An 18,693-nucleotide genomic window follows, 5' to 3' on the forward strand; every position below is an offset into this window, starting at 1 on the left:
TGGACACATTGCGCCTTTATGAAATATTGCATAGCAGTGACAATACTTACCCAGTGATTCCTTATCCAAAAGGCGACTATATGATAAAGGCCGTTGTCCGGCCGAAACGTCTTCTAAATTGTCGCTTCACCCATCACCGTCAATAAAGCAATTCATTTTAAGCATATCCTTCAATTGTGTGCAGTGATTCTATATTGGACTTACCCTCAGGTCAGACAGGGTACTGCACCTAGGATAATTAGTCGCCAGAAGGGCTGCCTGCTATGTACTGGCTATTGGGCATGCTGCAGCGAGGGCGATATAAGTACTCCCATACAGGCAGGAACGATAATTATCAACGCCGCCGGTCGCTATAAAGACGCCCAATTGAACAGGACAAAGTATGCTGCCACCAGCTCCGATTTTCAAAGTATTGACGGGTTCGGAGCCAACCCAAATCAGTAGCGTAATTCACCTCATTACAGTTTGTAATAGAACAAGGAGAGACAAGCTAATAAATTGTATATATTTTACTCCAAAAAAAAGGTAGGCAGTGTATACAAAGTATAAAGAAGATGTTATAAAGAAGGCAAATCATGTGTACATTACAATTACAAATAAAAGAAGGATTAAAGTTGAAAAAACATTTACATAGCGTTCAGATCATTTCATATCATCATGGCTGGCCGTAGACTGAGGAGGAGGGGCCACATCTAGATGCATGCCACACATCTGTATAGCAGCTAGCCCCCCGGACACAAAGACACTGCAAGAATGCTGTCTCACTAAGTTATTCCCTAGCCTAAAACCAAAGCCCTCCCCCTGTGGTGACATCACTTAGAGGCTGAAACCTCCCCTTTACTTAGAATATGAAAACTATTTTTACGCATATCTCGCTGTGTATGAACCTTGTATAAGAAAGACTCGATGAACAGAATGTGCCCCACATCCCGGGGATTCTTTTAAGTGTACACATGGAGAAATTACCTGAACCGCTTGCGGAGAAATCCACGCTTTGCACTTGTTGCGCTTAGCTGCTAGCGCTTTCAGTGAGTGATAGATCTATCGATGGACATCCGGAATATATAATTCTTATATCCCTAGCTCGGATCGGTGCCCCTATATATAACCTTAAAAGAACAAAGAATCTCATGGTGGCTACACAATACTCACTGCTCTGCACGCCGGGACTGTGCGCGCAGAGAGTATTCATTACTCTTCAGTAGCGCGCACAGTGTCAGCCGCCGACTTCCTGCTGCTGCCAGCGGTCACATGTGCTGCTACTTAAGAGAAATTAATATTCACTGCTCTCTGCGCGCACTGCAGTGAGTGTTCTGGCAGCTGTGCTCTGCGTGTGAGCAGCGCATGACGTCCCTGCCAAGCGCTGCTTACAAGCATAAAGCAGATGCTGGCATCAGAACAAGATGCTGCGAGGAAGGTAAGTGTAATGTTTTTTTTTATGTTTTCTGATGGAGCCATGCATACCACGATGGGGGTGGGGGCCAATTATAAGAATGGGCCATGCATACCGGGATGGGGGCTGTTATGGTTTCCAATGGCAAGGAAACATCAGAAGCATAGAATAAACGGACAAGCTCTCGGGTGATGGAAACTAGAGCTGACCGCGATGCTAAACCTACACACCACACTAGAAGTAGCCAGGGGGCATTCCTGCGTTGTCTCTAGATGCCGCGCGCCAGCCGGAGAACTAACTACCCCTGGTAGAAGAAAACACAGTCCTGGCTTGCCTCCAGAGAATGTCCCCACAGGTGATAGCAGCCCCCCACATATAATAACGGTGAGAGCAGATGAAAAGACACACGTAGTATGAAAGCAGATTTAGCACAGAGAGGCCCGCTAACTAAATAGCAGAAAGATACAACAGAGGACTTCGCGGTCAGCTGCAAAACCCTTCAAAACACCATCCTGAAATTACCTTAACTCATGTGACAACTCATGCCACTGGAGTGGTAATTTCAGCCCAACAAGAGCTTCCAGCTGCAGAGATTCACATAAGTGCAAACTGGACAAAACATACAAAAATAGACTTAAGGACTAAAGTGTCCAACTTAGCTGAGCAGAAAACTGGGAGCAGGAACATGCAACAGAATCACTCTGGATACATTGATGGCCAGCATTAGAATGACTGAGGAGCAAGGTTAAATAGGATACTCCCACATCCTGATAGGAACAGGTGAACTGAAGGCAAAGCTTGCAGGACACCAGTACCACAAGAGACCACCGGGGGAGCCCACGAACCGAATCACAACAGTACCCCCCCCTTAAGGAGGGGGCACCGAACCCTCACAAGAACCACCAGGGCGATCTGGATGAGCCCTATGAAAGGCACGGACCAAATCAGAAGCATGAACATCAGAAGCTGTAACCCAAGAATTATCCTCTTGACCGTAGCCCTTCCATTTCACCAGATATTGAAGTCTCCGTCTGGAAACACGGGAGTCCAAGATTTTCTCCACCACGTACTCCAATTCACCCTCAACCAGCACAGGAGCAGGAGGCTCAACAGAAGGCACAAGTGGTACCTCATACCTCCGCAATAATGACCGATGGAAGACATTATGGATAGCAAAGGATGCTGGGAGGTCCAAACGAAAAGACACAGGGTTAAGAATTTCCAAAATCTTATAAGGACCGATGAACCGAGGCTTAAACTTAGGAGAAGAGACCCTCATAGGGACAAAACGGGAGGACAACCACACCAAGTCCCCAACACGAAGACGAGGACCAACACGACGATGGCGATTAGCAAAACGTTGAGTCTTCTCCTGGGACAACTCCAAATTGTCCACCACCTGCCCCCAAATACGATGCAACCTATCCACCATGGTATCCACTCCAGGACAATCCGAAGACTCCACCTGACCAGATGAAAAACGAGGATGGAACCCTGAATTGCAAAAGAAAGGGGAGACCAAAGTGGCAGAACTGGCCCGATTATTAAGGGCAAACTCAGCCAACGGCAAAAAGGAGACCCAGTCATCCTGATCAGCAGACACGAAACACCTCAAATAAGTCTCCAAGGTCTGATTAGTACGTTCCGTCTGGCCATTTGTCTGGGGATGAAATGCAGACGAAAAAGACAAATCAATGCCCATCCTGGCACAAAATGCCCGCCAAAATCTGGACACAAACTGGGATCCCCTGTCGGAAACGATATTCTCCGGAATACCATGCAGCCGAACCACATTCTGAAAAAACAGGGGCACCAACTCAGATGAGGAAGGCAGCTTGGGCAAGGGCACCAAATGAACCATCTTAGAAAAGCGGTCACACACCACCCAAATGACGGACATCTTCTGAGAAACAGGGAGATCAGAAATAAAATCCATAGAGATGTGTGTCCAAGGCCTCTTAGGAAAAGGCAAGGGCCACAACAACCCACTAGCCCGAGAACAACAAGGCTTGGCCCGAGCACAAACATCGCAAGACTGCACAAAAGTACGCACGTCCCGAGACAGGGAAGGCCACCAGAAGGACCTAGCCACCAAATCTCTGGTACCAAAAATTCCCGGATGACCTGCCAACGCAGAAGAATGAACCTCCGAGATGACTCTATTGGTCCACTCATCCGGCACAAACAATCTACCAGGCGGACAACGATCAGGCCGATCCGCCTGAAACTCTTGTAAAGCACGTCGCAGGTCTGGGAAGACAGCAGACAATATCACCCCATCCTTAAGTATACCCGTAGGTTTAGAATCACCAGGGGAATCAGGTTCAAAACTCCTAGAAAGGGCATCCGCCTTCACATTCTTAGTACCTGGCAGATACGAAACCACAAAATTAAACCGGGAGAAAAACAACGACCAGCGCGCCTGTCTAGGATTCAGACGTCTGGCCGACTCAAGATAAATCAAATTTTTGTGATCAGTCAAGACCACCACCTGATGTTTAGCACCCTCAAGCCAATGACGCCACTCCTCGAATGCCCACTTCATCGCCAAAAGCTCCCGATTACCGACGTCATAATTTCGCTCGGCGGGCTAAAATTTTCGAGAAAAGAACGCACAAGGTCTCATCACTGAACAATCTGAACTTTTCTGCGACAAAACCGCCCCCGCTCCGATCTCGGAAGCATCAACTTCCACCTGAAAAGGAAGAGAAACATCAGGCTGGCACAACACCGGAGCAGAAGAAAAACGGCGCTTAAGCTCCCAAAAGGCCTCCACAGCAGCAGGAGACCAATCTGCAACATCAGCACCCTTTTTAGTCAAATCAGTCAAAGGCCTGACAACGCTAGAAAAACCAGTTATGAATCGACGATAAAAGTTAGCAAAGCCCAAAAATTTCTGAAGGCCCTTAAGAGAAGTCGGTTGCGTCCAGTCACAAATAGCCCGAACCTTCACAGGATCCATCTCAATAGAAGAGGGGAAAAAAATGTACCCCAAAAAAGAAATCTTCTGAACCCCAAAAACACACTTTGAACCTTTAACAAACAGAGAATTGGTCCGCAAAACCTGAAAAACCCTCCTAACTTGTTGAACATGAGATTCCCAGTCATCCGAAAAAATCAAGATATCGTCCAAATACACAATCATAAATTTATCCAGATATTCACGGAAAATATTGTGCATAAAAGACTGAAAGACCGAAGGGGCATTTGACAGACCAAAAGGCATCACCAAATACTCAAAATGGCCCTCGGGCGTATTAAATGCGGTTTTCCACTCATCCCCCTGCTTAATTCGCACCAAATTATACGCACCGCGAAGATCAATCTTAGAGAACCACTTCGCCCCCTCAATGCGAGCAAATAAATCTGTCAGCAATGGCAAAGGATATTGATACTTGACTGTGATCTTATTCAAGAGTCTATAATCAATACAAGGTCTCAAAGAACCATCACTTTTAGCTACGAAAAAGAACCCCGCTCCAAGAGGAGACGAAGAAGGACGAATATGTCCCTTTTCCAAGGACTCCCTAATATACTCTCGCATGGCAGCATGTTCAGTTACAGACAGATTGAATAGACGACCCTTAGGAAATTTACTGCCAGGGATCAAATCTATGGCGCAATCGCAATCTCTGTGAGGAGGAAGAGAATTAAGAGTAGATTCCTCAAAAACCTCACGATAATCAGACAAAAACTCAGGAATTTCAGAGGGAATAGATGAAGCAATGGAGACCAAAGGTGTGTCCCCATGATTTCCCTGACATCCCCAGCTTAGTACAGACATTGTTTTCCAGTCAAGGACCGGGTTATGAGTTTGCAACCATGGCAATCCCAGCACCAACACATCATGTAGATTATACAGTACAAGGAAGCGAATCACCTCTTGATGGTCTGGAGTCATACGCATAGTCACTTGTGTCCAGTATTGTGGTTTATTACTAGCCAATGGTGTAGAATCAATACCCTTTAAAGGTATAGGAACTTCCAGAGGCTCTAGATCAAACCCACAGCGCCTGGCAAAGGACCAATCCATAAGACTCAAAGCGGCGCCAGAATCCACATACGCATCCGCAACAATAGAAGATAACGAACAAATTAGAGTTACAGACAAAATAAACTTGGACTGCAAAGTGCCAATAGCAGAGGATTTATAAACTTTCTTTGTTCGTTTAGAGCATGCTGATATAACATGAGTAGAATTTCCACAATAGAAGCACAAATGATTTTTGCGCCTGTAAATCTGTCGTTCGCTTCTGGACAGAAAGCTATCACATTGCATACTCTGTGGTGCCTCTTCAGAAGACACCGCCAACTGGTGCACAGGTTTGCGTTCCCGTAAACGCCGATCAATCTGAATTGCCATTGTCATGGACTCATTCAGACCAGTAGGCGCAGGAAACCCCACCATGACGTCTTTTACAGCATCAGAGAGACCTTCTCTGAAAATTGCCGCCAGAGCGCACTCATTCCACTGAGTAAGCACAGACCATTTTCGAAATTTTTGGCAATATATTTCGGCTTCATCTTGCCCCTGAGAGAGGGCTATTAGGGCTTTCTCAGCCTGAATCTCCAAATTTGGTTCCTCATAAAGCAACCCCAAAGCCAGAAAAAACGCATCCACATTGAGCAACGCAGGATCCCCTGGTGCCAATGAAAATGCCCAATTTTGGGGGTCACCCCGCAGTAAAGAAATAACAATTTTTACTTGCTGGGCAGGATCTCCAGCAGAATGAGGTCTCAGCGTAAGAAACAATTTGCAATTGTATTTAAAATTTAGAAAACAAGATCGATCTCCAGAAAAAAACTCCGGTATAGGAATTTTAGGTTCAGACCGAGGAGCATGTAACAAAAAATCTTGTATATTCTGAACTTTAGAGGCAAGATTATTCAAATTGGTAGCCAGACTCTGGGGATCCATATTTCAACAGATAAAGTCTGAGCCATTCAGGGGTTAAGAGGAGAGGAAAACAGGAGACTGCAATTAGAGCTGGAGTGCAACTTCAGAGGAAGGAAAAAAAAAAAAAAGGTTTCACACAGTTCCTTTTCTCTCCTGCTTCAGCCTATAGATTAAACATTTGGGCTGGCCATACTGTTATGGTTTCCAATGGCAAGGAAACATCAGAAGCATAGAATAAACGGACAAGCTCTCGGGTGATGGAAACTAGAGCTGACCGCGATGCTAAACCTACACACCACACTAGAAGTAGCCAGGGGGCATTCCTGCGTTGTCTCTAGATGCCGCGCGCCAGCCGGAGAACTAACTACCCCTGGTAGAAGAAAACACAGTCCTGGCTTGCCTCCAGAGAATGTCCCCACAGGAGATAGCAGCCCCCCACATATAATAACGGTGAGAGCAGATGAAAAGACACACGTAGTATGAAAGCAGATTTAGCACAGAGAGGCCCGCTAACTAAATAGCAGAAAGATACAACAGAGGACTTCGCGGTCAGCTGCAAAACCCTTCAAAACACCATCCTGAAATTACCTTAACTCATGTGACAACTCATGCCACTGGAGTGGTAATTTCAGCCCAACAAGAGCTTCCAGCTGCAGAGATTCACATAAGTGCAAACTGGACAAAACATACAAAAATAGACTTAAGGACTAAAGTGTCCAACTTAGCTGAGCAGAAAACTGGGAGCAGGAACATGCAACAGAATCACTCTGGATACACTGATGGCCAGCATTAGAATGACTGAGGAGCAAGGTTAAATAGGATACTCCCACATCCTGATAGGAACAGGTGAACTGAAGGCAAAGCTTGCAGGACACCAGTACCACAAGAGACCACCGGGGGAGCCCACGAACCGAATCACAACAGGGGGCCAATCATACCAAGACACTTAAAGAGAAATGCATATTCATTGCCCTCCACGCCCATGGGCGTGGCATGGAGTGAATATTCATTTCTTTTTAGCAGCGGCTACAGGAGTTAGCCGCAGCCCCCTGCTCCAGCCTCCTGTGACCAGCTGCTCCACCTATCCCGCTCCCCCACCTCCCCACCACAGCCAGAGCCGGGACATCCGGACTATAAGAAGCACCCCCCATTTTCCTTCTCATTTTTGGAAGAAGAACGTGCGTCTTATAGTCCGAAAAATACGGTACATAAAATAAAAAGGATTAACAGGAAACTTGCTACACTGATCGCAGAAATTATTCAGTTTAGCCGAAGGAGAGCGCTTCGATTTGGCCGTCAATAACGAGGTCCGTACATACATGACATGTAACTGTCTGTATTAACACTGATGATAATTGGGATTGCTCTTTTATCAGACCCTGAGTCCCACCCGCACAACACTCTGTGATGACCTGACAAGGGCCCGGTTGTGGGCTGGACTCAGCACTTCATAATTTTAGGAAATCCCAATTTATGCAATAACTCCTCAGAGCGATCACAGAACATAGAGACAGATGTCATCTTTTCTATCTGGATTTTATCTACGCTTAGGAACCAAACATGGCCTAGCTACTGGTGGTTATATGGCCCCTATGGATTTGGGGCTTTTTGGTGGGGGTTATAATTAGGAGAAAATATGGGTATTTATGGCCTAGTTATCCCAGTGCCGACAATATACGTCTCATTAATATCGGATGGATAGAAATCCCAATATTCCATATTTTCCCCCAGAGACATACTGTCTGCTCTCTCATTGTACTGCCGTGACCATGGCTAGTTGTAAAGGGTGTCAGATCTTCTTTGATCCACTTAGATCCTAATTACCTTTCCTGTCTCTCTGTGTGGACAACAGACGTCCTCTGCAGTCACCTGGACATAAAGAGGAATCCTCGCATTTTAATTAATCTACTTCACATCTGTGTCACTGACATTTTACATAAAGGCACCGACCATTGTCTCCTCAATACAGAAGAAAGAAAAAAGGGAGGGGGGATATGAGGGACCTTTAAATATTTTCTATGACACTGTGTGTATTGCAGTGTCGGACTGGGGTGCCAGGGGCCGACCAGTAACCAATTCCAGGGCCCCATTTTTCAGCTTCATGCAAATGTGACATTATCAATCAGAAATGTATATAACAATGGACTGGGAAGATTGTTACATTGATAAGATTCTGCCTTTATCTAAATATAGTGAATCAAGTATATTGTGCCAAGTGCTGCTCCTATAAGAGGGTGTGGTCGTCCCTTGCACATGGGCCCACCGGAGGATTTTCCTGTTCTGTGGGCCAGTCCGAGCCTGTGTATATGTGTGCTTAAATCTTTGGGGGTCTGATAAGAGTACATTGTCTCTGTTTCTGTCCAGGTTGTTGGTCACAGCGACTGATCGTGGCTCACCCCCTCTGACTGGATCTGCGACATTAACCCTGGTGGTGATGGATGTAAATGATAACAGTCCGACCATCCCGTTGCAGCTGGAGCTCAGTATCCGGGAGGGTAGGTATACGTACTATATACTTCAGTAACCTGCGGCCTCTACTCAACAAAGTCATCTCTATGATAGTCCTTATCACCCTAAATATAGTGAAGCCTCTCCAGAAGGCTAACTCTGTACGACCACCCCCTTAGCTTCATCATATCCCCATTTGAAAAGTACCCTTTACCAACATGCCAACTGGAAAACGATTGCCTCGAAGACCACCCCATAGAAGGTGAATGACTAGGCAACCATTCTGGAAGACGACTTACTGAAAGACTATCCTTTATAAACCCACCCCTGTTCTAGGAACCTCAGGCCCCTGGGCCATTTACGGCCCTCGATGACCTTTTATCAGGCCCCCAAGCAGATTCTCAGGGTCCACATCCACATTCTTTGGCAGGGAGCTGTATTTTAATTGCCACAAGCCCATTAAAGGGAACCTGTCACCCCCAAAATCAAAGGTGAGCTAAGCCCTCCAGCATCAGGGGCTTATCTCCAGCATTCTGTAATGCATTCTGTAATGCTGTAGATAAGCCCCCGATGTATCCTGAAAGATGAGAAAAATAGGTTATATTATACTCACCCAGGGGCGGTCCCGCTGCGGTCCGGGTCCAATGGGCGTCACGGTCCGGGGCCTCCCATCTTCTTACGATGACGTTGAGGGCAGAGTAAAATACTGCAGTTGACAGGCGCCGGGAAAGGTCAGAGAGGCCCGGCACCTGTGCACTGCAGTACTTTGCTCTGCCCTCAACAAAGAGATAAAGTATGCCTGCGCCGGAGCTGCAGCCTGGAGACAAGAAGAGGACATCATCGTAAGAAGATAGGAGGCCCCGGGCCGGGACCGCAACACCCATCGGATCGGACGGCCTGCCCAGGTGAGTATAAGCTAAGGATACATCGGGGGCTTATCTACAGCATTACAGAATGCATTACAGAATGCTGGAGATAAGCCCCTGATGCCGGTGGGCTTAGCTCATCTTCAATTTTGGGGTGACAGGTTTCCTTTAACCCCTTAAGCCCCGAGGGTGGTTTGCACGTTAATGACCGGGCCAATTTTTACAATTCTGACCACTGTCCCTTTTATGAGGTTATAACTCTGGAACGCTTCAACGGATCCCAGTGATTCTGACATTGTTTTCTTGTGACATATTGTACTTCATGTTAGTGGTAACATTTCTTTGATATTACCTGCATTTATTTGTGAAAAAAAACGGAAATTTGGCGAAAATTTTGAAAATTTCACAATTTTCGAACTTTGAATTTGTATGCCCTTAAATCACAGAGTTATGTCACACAAAATACTTAATAAATAACATTTCCCACATGTCTACTTTACATCAGCACAATTTTGGAACCAACATTTTTTTTGTTAGGGAGTTATAAGGGTTAAAAGTTGACCAACAATTTCTCATTTTTACAACACCATTTTTTTTTTAGGGACCACGTCACATTTGAAGTCATTTTGAGGGGTCTATATGATTAAAAATACCCAAAAGTGACAACATTCCATAAACTGCACCCCTCAAGGTGCTCAAAACCACATTCACAGTAATTTTTGGAATGTTTAAAAAAAAATGAACATTCAATTTTTTTTCACAAAAAATTTACTTCAGCTCCAACTTTTTTTTTATTTTACCAAGTGTAACAGGAGAAAATGGACCCCTAAAGTTGTTGTACAATTTGTCCTGAGTACGCTGATACCCCATATGTGGGGGTAAACCACTGTTTGGGTGCATGGCTGAGCTCGGAAGGGAAGGAGCGCCGTTTGACTTTTTAAAGCAAAATTGGCTGAAATTGAGATGGAACGCCATGTTGCGTTGGGGAGCCCCTGATGTGCTTAAACATTGAAACCCCCCACAAGTTACACCATTTTGGAAAGTAGACCCCCTAAGGAACTTATCTAGATGTGTGGTGAGCACTTTGACCCACCACGGGCTTCACAGAAGTTTATAATGTAGAGCCGTAAAAATAAAAAATAATATTTTTTCACAAAAATGAACTTTTCGCCCCCAATATTTTCCAAAGGGTAAGAGAAGAAATTGGACCCCAAACGTTGTTGTGCAATTTGTCCTGAGTACGATGATACCCCATATGTGGAGGTAAACCACTATTTGGGTGCATGGCAGAGCTCGGAAGGGAAGGAGCGCCGTTTGACTTTTCAATGCAAAATTGGCTGGAATTGAGATGGGACGCCATGTTGCGTTTGGAAAGTCCCTGATGTGCCTAAACATTGAAACCCCCCACAAGTGACCCCATATTGGAAACTAGACCCCCCCAAGAAACTCATCTAGATGTGTTGTGAGAACTTTGAACCCCCAAGTGTTTCACGACAGTTTATAAAGCAGAGCCGTGAAAATAAAAAATCATTTTTTTCCACAAAAATTATTTTTAACACCCAGTTTTGTATTTTCTCAAGGGTAACAGGAGAAATTGGTCCCCAAAAGTTGTTGTCCAATTTGTCCTGAGTACGCTGATACCCCATATGTGGGGGGGAACCACCATTTGGGCGCACGGCAGAGCTCGGAAGGGAAGGAGCACCATTTGGAATACAGACTTAGATGGATTGGTCTGCAGGCGTCACGTTGCATTTGCAGAGCCCCTGATGTACCTAAACAGTAGAAACCCCCCACAAGTGACCCCATATTGGAACCTAGACCCCCCAAGGAACTTATCTAGATGTGTTGTGAGAATTTTGAACCCCCAAGTATTTCACTACAGTTTATAGCGCAGAGCCGTGAAAATAAAAAATCATTTTTGGCCCACAAAAATGTTTTTTTAGCCACCCCAAATTTTTATTTTCCCAAGGGTAACAAGAGAAATTGGACCCCAGAAGTTGTTGTCCAGTTTGTCCTGAGTATGCTGATACCCCATATGTTGGGGTAAACCCATGTTTGGGCGCACGGGAGAGCTCGGAATGGAAGGAACACTGTTTTACTTTTTCAACGCAGAATTGGCTGGAATTGAGATCGGACGCCATGTCGCGTTTGGAGAGCCCTGATGTGCCTAAACAGTGGAAACTCCCAGTTCTAACTGAAACCCTAACCCAAACACACCCCTAATCCCAACCACACCCCAATCCTAACCACACCCCTAACTCCAACACACCCCTAACCCTAATCCCAACCATAACCCTAACCACACCCCTAACCCTGACACACCCCTAACCCTAATCCCAACCGTAAATGTAATCCAAACCCTAGCCCCAACCCTAACCCCAACCCTAACCCTAGCCCCAACCCTAACCCTAGCCCTAACCCTAATGGGAAAATGGAAATAAATACATTTTTTAAATTTTTTTATTTGTCCCTAACTAAGAGGGTGATGAAGGGGGGTTTGATTTACTTTTATAATGGTTTTTTAGCGGATTTTTATGATTGGCAGCCGTCACACACTAAAAGACGCTTTTTATTGCAAAAAATATTTTTTTGCGTTACCACATTTTGAGAGCTATAATTTTTCCATATTTTGGTCCACAGAGTCATGTGAGGTCTTGTTTTTTGCGGGATGAGTTGATGTTTTTATTGGTAACATTTTCGGGCACATTTATCGCTTTTTATTCCGATTTTTGTGAGTCCGTATGACCAAAAACCAGCTCTTCATGAATTTCTTTTGGTGGGGCGTTTATACCGTTCCGCGTTTGGTAAAATTGATAAAGCAGTTTTAGTCTTGCGCTTGCTCTGAGCAGGCGCTGTTAAGCCACCTCCCTGCAGGACCTGGATGCAGCCCCGTGGCCATTTTGGATCTGGGGCCTGCAGGGACGAGACGCTTGGTACAAGGTGAGCACACCGCCTTGTACCGAGGGTCTCAGGGAAGCCCGCAGGGAGCCCCCTCCCTGCGCGATGCTTCCCTGTACCGCCGGAACACTGCGATCATGTTTGATTGCAGTGTGCCGGGGGTTAATGTGCCAGGGGCGGTCCGTGACCGCTCCTGGCACATAGTGTCGGATGTCAGCTGCGATAGTCAGCTGACACCCGATCGCATATGACGTACTATCCCGTTACTGGGAATTAAGTCCCAGGTCACCTTGACGGGATAGTGCTTCCAATGGGATTAAGGGGTTAATTTCTTCTTGCTCTGTTAGCTCACATGCACGCAGTGTTCACTACTGAACATTGAAGGGCATGCAATGAAAGATTACGTCCTGAAACCAGTGCAGAGTCAGGATGTATTTTGTGGGCGGAGTTTGTACGGCCCCCGAAGGATAGTATACATATCCAATGGCGCTTCGCAGAAAAGATTCCCCACCCCTGCCCTAGAAGATCATCCATAGAAGTCCAATAAGTGAAACACCACCCAAAAGAAACCCACTCCCTACAATCCCACCCATTAGAAAACCACCCACAGGCACGACAGGAATGCTGGAAGACAAGACAGGTACAGGCAGGTACGGCTGATATACAGACTGACACGGCAGGTGCAGGAAGGTACGGCTGGTATAGAGACTGACAGGGCAGGTGCAGGCAGGTACTGCTGGTATATAGACTGACAGGGCTGATGCAGGAAGGTACGGCTGGTATAGAGACTGACACGGCAGGTGCAGGAAGGTACGGCTGATATACAGACTGACACGGCAGGCGCAGGAAGGTACGGCTGGTATAGAGACTGACACGGCAGGTGCAGGCAGGTACGGCTGGTATAGAGACTGACACAGCAGGTGCAGGAAGGTACGACTGGTATAGAGACTGACAATGCAAGTGCATTCAGGGTCGGCAAGATGGGGGTTGTAGCTGTGAGTGAGTCGGCGTCCCTGTTGGGGAGGGAGGAAGCCTGCAGTGATGCCTGCGCTACAAGGTCTGGCTAATGAAAAAGTTCCCCCCATTAAAAGATAACGTTTATTTATCACAATTAAAAGGAACAATATCACAAAAGATCGTGAAATATCCAAATAATGTTGGCCTCAGTGGTTTGTTATCCACTACTATGCCAAATAAACTGCAGGCCTGAGTAGATTAGGATACAGGGCAATGAAGAGACCTGATCAAACCAGGAACTGAAGCTTGAGGGAGATAATTTGCATATTTCGGGTGCATTCTGGAAAGAGTGAAGAGTCGTCACGAGTCTGAGGATCTTTGGGTATATCTGGATAGAGCTGCTTGAAGGAAATCGCCAAACCAGGAATTTAAGTTCAGCGCGCAAATCTTTACCACGCCGCCACAGAAATTTGTTTTGTTCAACAGGGGAGGAGTCCTGCAACGATCATTTGCATATTACCTGTGCATACTGGGATTAATGAAGAAACGCCGGATTTTGGACGTTGCAGTGGAAAGGAGGACATTGGAAAACTGAATTTTGGCACGATCTTCACTGCTTTGACATCATATCAAGAACATGGAGGAGGCCGGTAGCCATGTGCTGAGCTGCAATGCATGCTACATGTTCAGAGTTACCAGTGCAAAACCCAATCCTCACATGCCAGAAATGCAAGACTGTGTTCCTGATGGAGGAAAAGTTGCAAAGTCTAGAAGAGAGAATAGCGACATTGAAAATTATTAAGGAAGGTGAGGAGTTCTTAGGCAGAGCAGAAGTATCTGTTCAGAATACAGAAAAATATTTAGAATTGAGAGTCCTCAGTGGTTGATACCTTTTAATACAGAAGACATTTCTAGTGCACCTGAAGAAACCGAGGAATGGAGGCATGTGACTTGGAGAAGAAGGAGGATCGGGAGGCAGTCGGCACCATACTGCTTAGGTACCAGTACCAGGCTCTCATGCAGGAGAACGATGAGCAAATGCATCAAGATAAGACTTTGCCCACAAAGAACAACCTTGTAAGTACAGAGTCCGCTTGTTTGGAGAAAGAAAAATGTTATGAAGAAAAAACAGAGAGTGGTGGAAGAACAGAGGCTGCTATCTGCAGCCTCAAGAGAGATGTTCTGTCTTCCAGGTGCAAAAAGTAAAAATGTGCCTGACAGGATATCAGGACTCTTCAGACCTACAGATGACTATCCATTTCTGCAAATACATGTGGGGACAAACGACACCGCAAGAAAGGACCTGGAAACCATCTGCAGTGACTTTGAATACTTAGGCAAGAAAGTGAAAGAACTAAGAGTGCAGGTGGTCTTCCTATCCATCCTCCCAGTGGATGGCCGTGGAACAAGATTCTCCAGGTAACCAACTGGCTAAGTCGATTGTGCCATCAGCAAGGATTTGTATTTCTGGATCACTTAGTGAATTACATATACAATGGAGTACTTGCTAGAGATGGGCTGCACCTCACCAAGACTGGAAAACACAAATTTGGAAGTCACTTTGCTACACTCATCAGGAAAGCTTTAAACTAGAACAATGTAGGAAGTGAAGAAGGGGCAGGGAAACCATACAGCAGACAAATTATATCAAGAACTCTGCTATTAGAAGTGAAAATGAAGAACAAAGACAAAAAATCAGAATAATACAAATATTGAAGAGAACCCAATTACAATCTAAGATGTGTCTATGTGGCTATACAAATGCACAAATTATGGACAACAAACTCATCTAATTTCCTTCTATCATGGAATCGCTGACTGGGTGGATCAGAAAAATGTGGTAGATATAGTATATCTCGACTTCAGCAAAGCATTTGATAAAGTATCTCATACTATCCTTATTGACAAAATGACCAAGTATGGGATTGACAAGGCTACGGGTTAGGTGCATTCATAACTGGCTCAGTGATCGTACTCAAACAGTGTTAATAAACGCTTGCACGTCCAGTTGGAAGAATGTCTCAAGTGAGGTAACACAAGGCTCAGTCCTAGCCCTAGTGTTGTTCAACATCTTTATCAATTATTTAGATGGAGTCCGGTCTGGTTATCCACCACATTTGGATCCTTCAAAATAAACCTGAAAACCCATCTCTTCAAGAAAGTTTACAACCTGTAATGATCACACGGCCACTGTTGTGAATTAGACTTTTTTGGCTCCCTCTTGTGGTCACTAGTGGTATGACTCTGAGATTGTCTTTCCCTAGTTTGGCACCCACCTGGGTCGTTAGTCCAGGGGTGTTGCTATATGAACTTCCTGAATTCTTAGTCTGGTGCCTGGCATCGTTGTAATCAGTCCTTTCTGTTTGCTCCTGTCTGCTGGTCCTGGTTCATGCAAAATTAAGCTAAGTCCTGCTTCCTTGTTTTTTGGTTATTTGTATTGCTCTTATTTTTTGTCCAGCTTGTACTAAATGTGATTCCTGATTTTGCTGGAAGCTCTAGGGGGCTGGTATTCTCCCCCCGGGCCGTTAGACGGTTCGGGGGTTCTTGAATATCCAGCGTGGATATTTTTGATAGGGTTTTTGCTGACCGTATAAGTCATCTTACTATATTGTTTGCAGACTTGGTATTTATTGCAGAGACCCTCTGCCATTGGGGTCATAACAGTATGCCAGGCCCAAGTTGAATGTTTAATGCATTGCAGAAGTGGGATAATAAGAAAGGAAATTCTGAGGTTTTTTTTTCCTCTCTTTCTTCCTCCCCTTTACCTCTGAGTGGCTTAAGCTTGCTGCAGACATGAATGTCCAGACTCTGATTCTGTAGTCCTATGTCTGAACCTAAAATACCTATTCCTGAACTGTTCTCTGGAGATCGATTTAAGTTTAGGAATTTCAGGAATAATTGTAAATTGTTTTTCTCTGAGACCCCGTTCGTCTGGAGACTCAGCTCAGCAAGTTAAAATTGTTATCTCTTTCTTGCAGGGCGACCCTCAGGATTGGGCTTTCTCGCTAGCACCAGGAGATCCGGCATTGGCGAATATTGATGCGTTTTTTCTGGCGCTCGGATTGCTTTACGAGGAACCCAATCTTGAAATTCAGGCAGAAAAAGTCTTGCTGGCTATTTCTCAGGGCCAGGATGAAGCTGAAGTGTATTGCCAAAAATTTCGGAAATGGTCCGTGCTTACTCAGTGGAATGAGTGTGCTCTGGCCGCAAATTTCAGAAATGGCCTTTCTGAAGCCATTAAGAATGTGATGGTGGGTTTCTCCATTCCTACAAGTCTGAATGATTCCATGGCGCTGGCTATTCAAATTGACCGGCGTTTGCGGGAGCGCAAAACTGCTAATCCTCTGGTGGTGTTGTCTGAACAAACACCTGATTTAATGCAATGTGATAGAATTCTGACTAGAAATGAATGGAAAAATCATAAACGGCAGAATGGGTTGTGTTTTTACTGTGGTGATTCTACACATGTTATATCAGCATGCTCTAAACGCCTTACAAGGGTTGTTAGCCCTGTCGCCATTGGTAATTTGCAACCTAAATTTATTTTGTCTGTGACTTTAATTTGCTCATTGTCTTCCTACCCTGTTATGGCGTTTGTGGATTCAGGTGCTGCCCTGTTGTGATTTTGCTTTTTGCTCCCTCTAGTGGTCATTAGTGATTTGACTCTGGAGCGTCTGTCTTTTCCTATATCCTCACCTGGGCCGTTAGTTCAGGGGCGTTGCTATATAAGCTCCCTGGACCTTCAGTTCAATGCCTGGCATCGTTGAAATCAGAGCTAATCTGTTGTGCTCTTGTCCTCTGATCCTGGTTCCTGTTTTTCAAGCTAAGTCTGCTTCTTTGCTTTTTGCTTTTGTTTTGTTTGGTATTTTTGTCCAGCTTGTTCCTATCTGTATCCTGACCTTTGCTGGAAGCTCTAGGGGGCTGGTGTTCTCCCCCTGGACCGTTAGACGGTTCGGGGGTTCTTGAATCTCCAGCGTGGATTTTTATAGGGTTTTTGTTGACCAGATAAGTTATCTTGCTTTATTCTGCTATTAGTAAGCTGGCCTCTCTTTGCTGAACCTGGTTCATTTCTGTGTTTGTCATTTCCTCTTACCTCACCGTTATTATTTGTGGGGGGCTTGTATCTTGCTTTGGGGTCCCTTTCTCTGGAGGCAAGAGAGGTCTTTGTTTTCTTCTCCTAGGGGTAGTTAGATTCTCCGGCTGGCGCGAGTCATCTAGCGATCACCGTAGGCATGATCCCCGGCTACTTCTAGTGTTGGCGTTAGGAGTAGCTATTTGGTCAACCCAGTTACCACAGCCCTATGAGCTGGATTTTTGTATCTTGCAGACTTACACGTTCCTCTGAGACCCTGTCCACTGGGGTCATAACAGTATGCCAGGACAGTATTAAATGTTTAATGCATTGCAGAAGTGGGATTATAAGAAAGAAAATTTTGAGGTTTTTTTTTTCCCTCTCTCATTTTTTTTTTTTTTTTTTCTTTTCCCCTTTACCTCAGAGTGGCTTAAGCTTGCTGCAGACATGAATGTCCAGACCTTGATTACAAGTGTGGAGCAGGTCAGGATGGTCTTTAAAATTTTGCGTGAAAATTCTTTGTTTGTCAAGGGCTCAAAGTGTCTTTTTGGTGTACAGAAGGTTCCCTTTTTGGGGTTCATTTTTTCCCCTTCTGCTGTGGAGATGGACCCAGTCAAGGTCCGAGCTATTCTTGATTGGACTCAGCCCTCGTCAGTTAAGAGTCTTCAGAAGTTCTTGGGTTTCGCTAACTTCTACCGTCGTTTTATCGCTAACTTTTCTAGCATTGTGAAACCTTTGACGGATATGACCAAGAAGGGCTCCGATGTGGTTAATTGGGCTCCTGCTGCCGTGGAGGCTTTCCAGGAGTTGAAACGTCGGTTTACTTCGGCGCCTGTTTTGTGCCAGCCTGATGTCTCGCTTCCCTTTCAAGTTGAGGTGGATGCTTCAGAGATTGGAGCAGGGGCCGTTTTGTCGCAGAGAGGCCCTGGTTGCTCTGTTATGAGACCTTGCGCCTTTTTCTCTAGGAAGTTTTCGCCTGCGGAGCGAAATTATGATGTGGGCAATCGGGAGTTGTTGGCCATGAAATGGGCATTTGAGGAGTGGCGTCATTGGCGCGAGGGTGCTAAGCATCGTGTGGTGGTCTTGACTGATCACAAAAATCTGATGTATCTCGAGTCTGCTAAACGCCTGAATCCTAGACAGGCCCGCTGGTCATTGTTTT

General features: G+C 45.4%; 1 protein-coding gene across 1 annotated transcript in view; it reads left to right on the forward strand.

Annotated features, from left to right (window-relative positions):
- The window catches only part of DCHS1 (dachsous cadherin-related 1), a 159,308-nt gene that overhangs the window by 107,174 nt on the left and 33,441 nt on the right, over positions 1-18,693 (forward strand). The window contains exon 18 of the mRNA XM_077298984.1: positions 8,655-8,785. Within this exon, the coding sequence (XP_077155099.1) occupies positions 8,655-8,785 (131 nt within the window). The remainder of the gene's footprint in view (positions 1-8,654; positions 8,786-18,693) is intronic.

The sequence above is a fragment of the Ranitomeya variabilis genome, chromosome 3 (genome assembly GCF_051348905.1).
Source record: "Ranitomeya variabilis isolate aRanVar5 chromosome 3, aRanVar5.hap1, whole genome shotgun sequence".
Classification (NCBI taxonomy): domain Eukaryota; kingdom Metazoa; phylum Chordata; class Amphibia; order Anura; family Dendrobatidae; genus Ranitomeya; species Ranitomeya variabilis.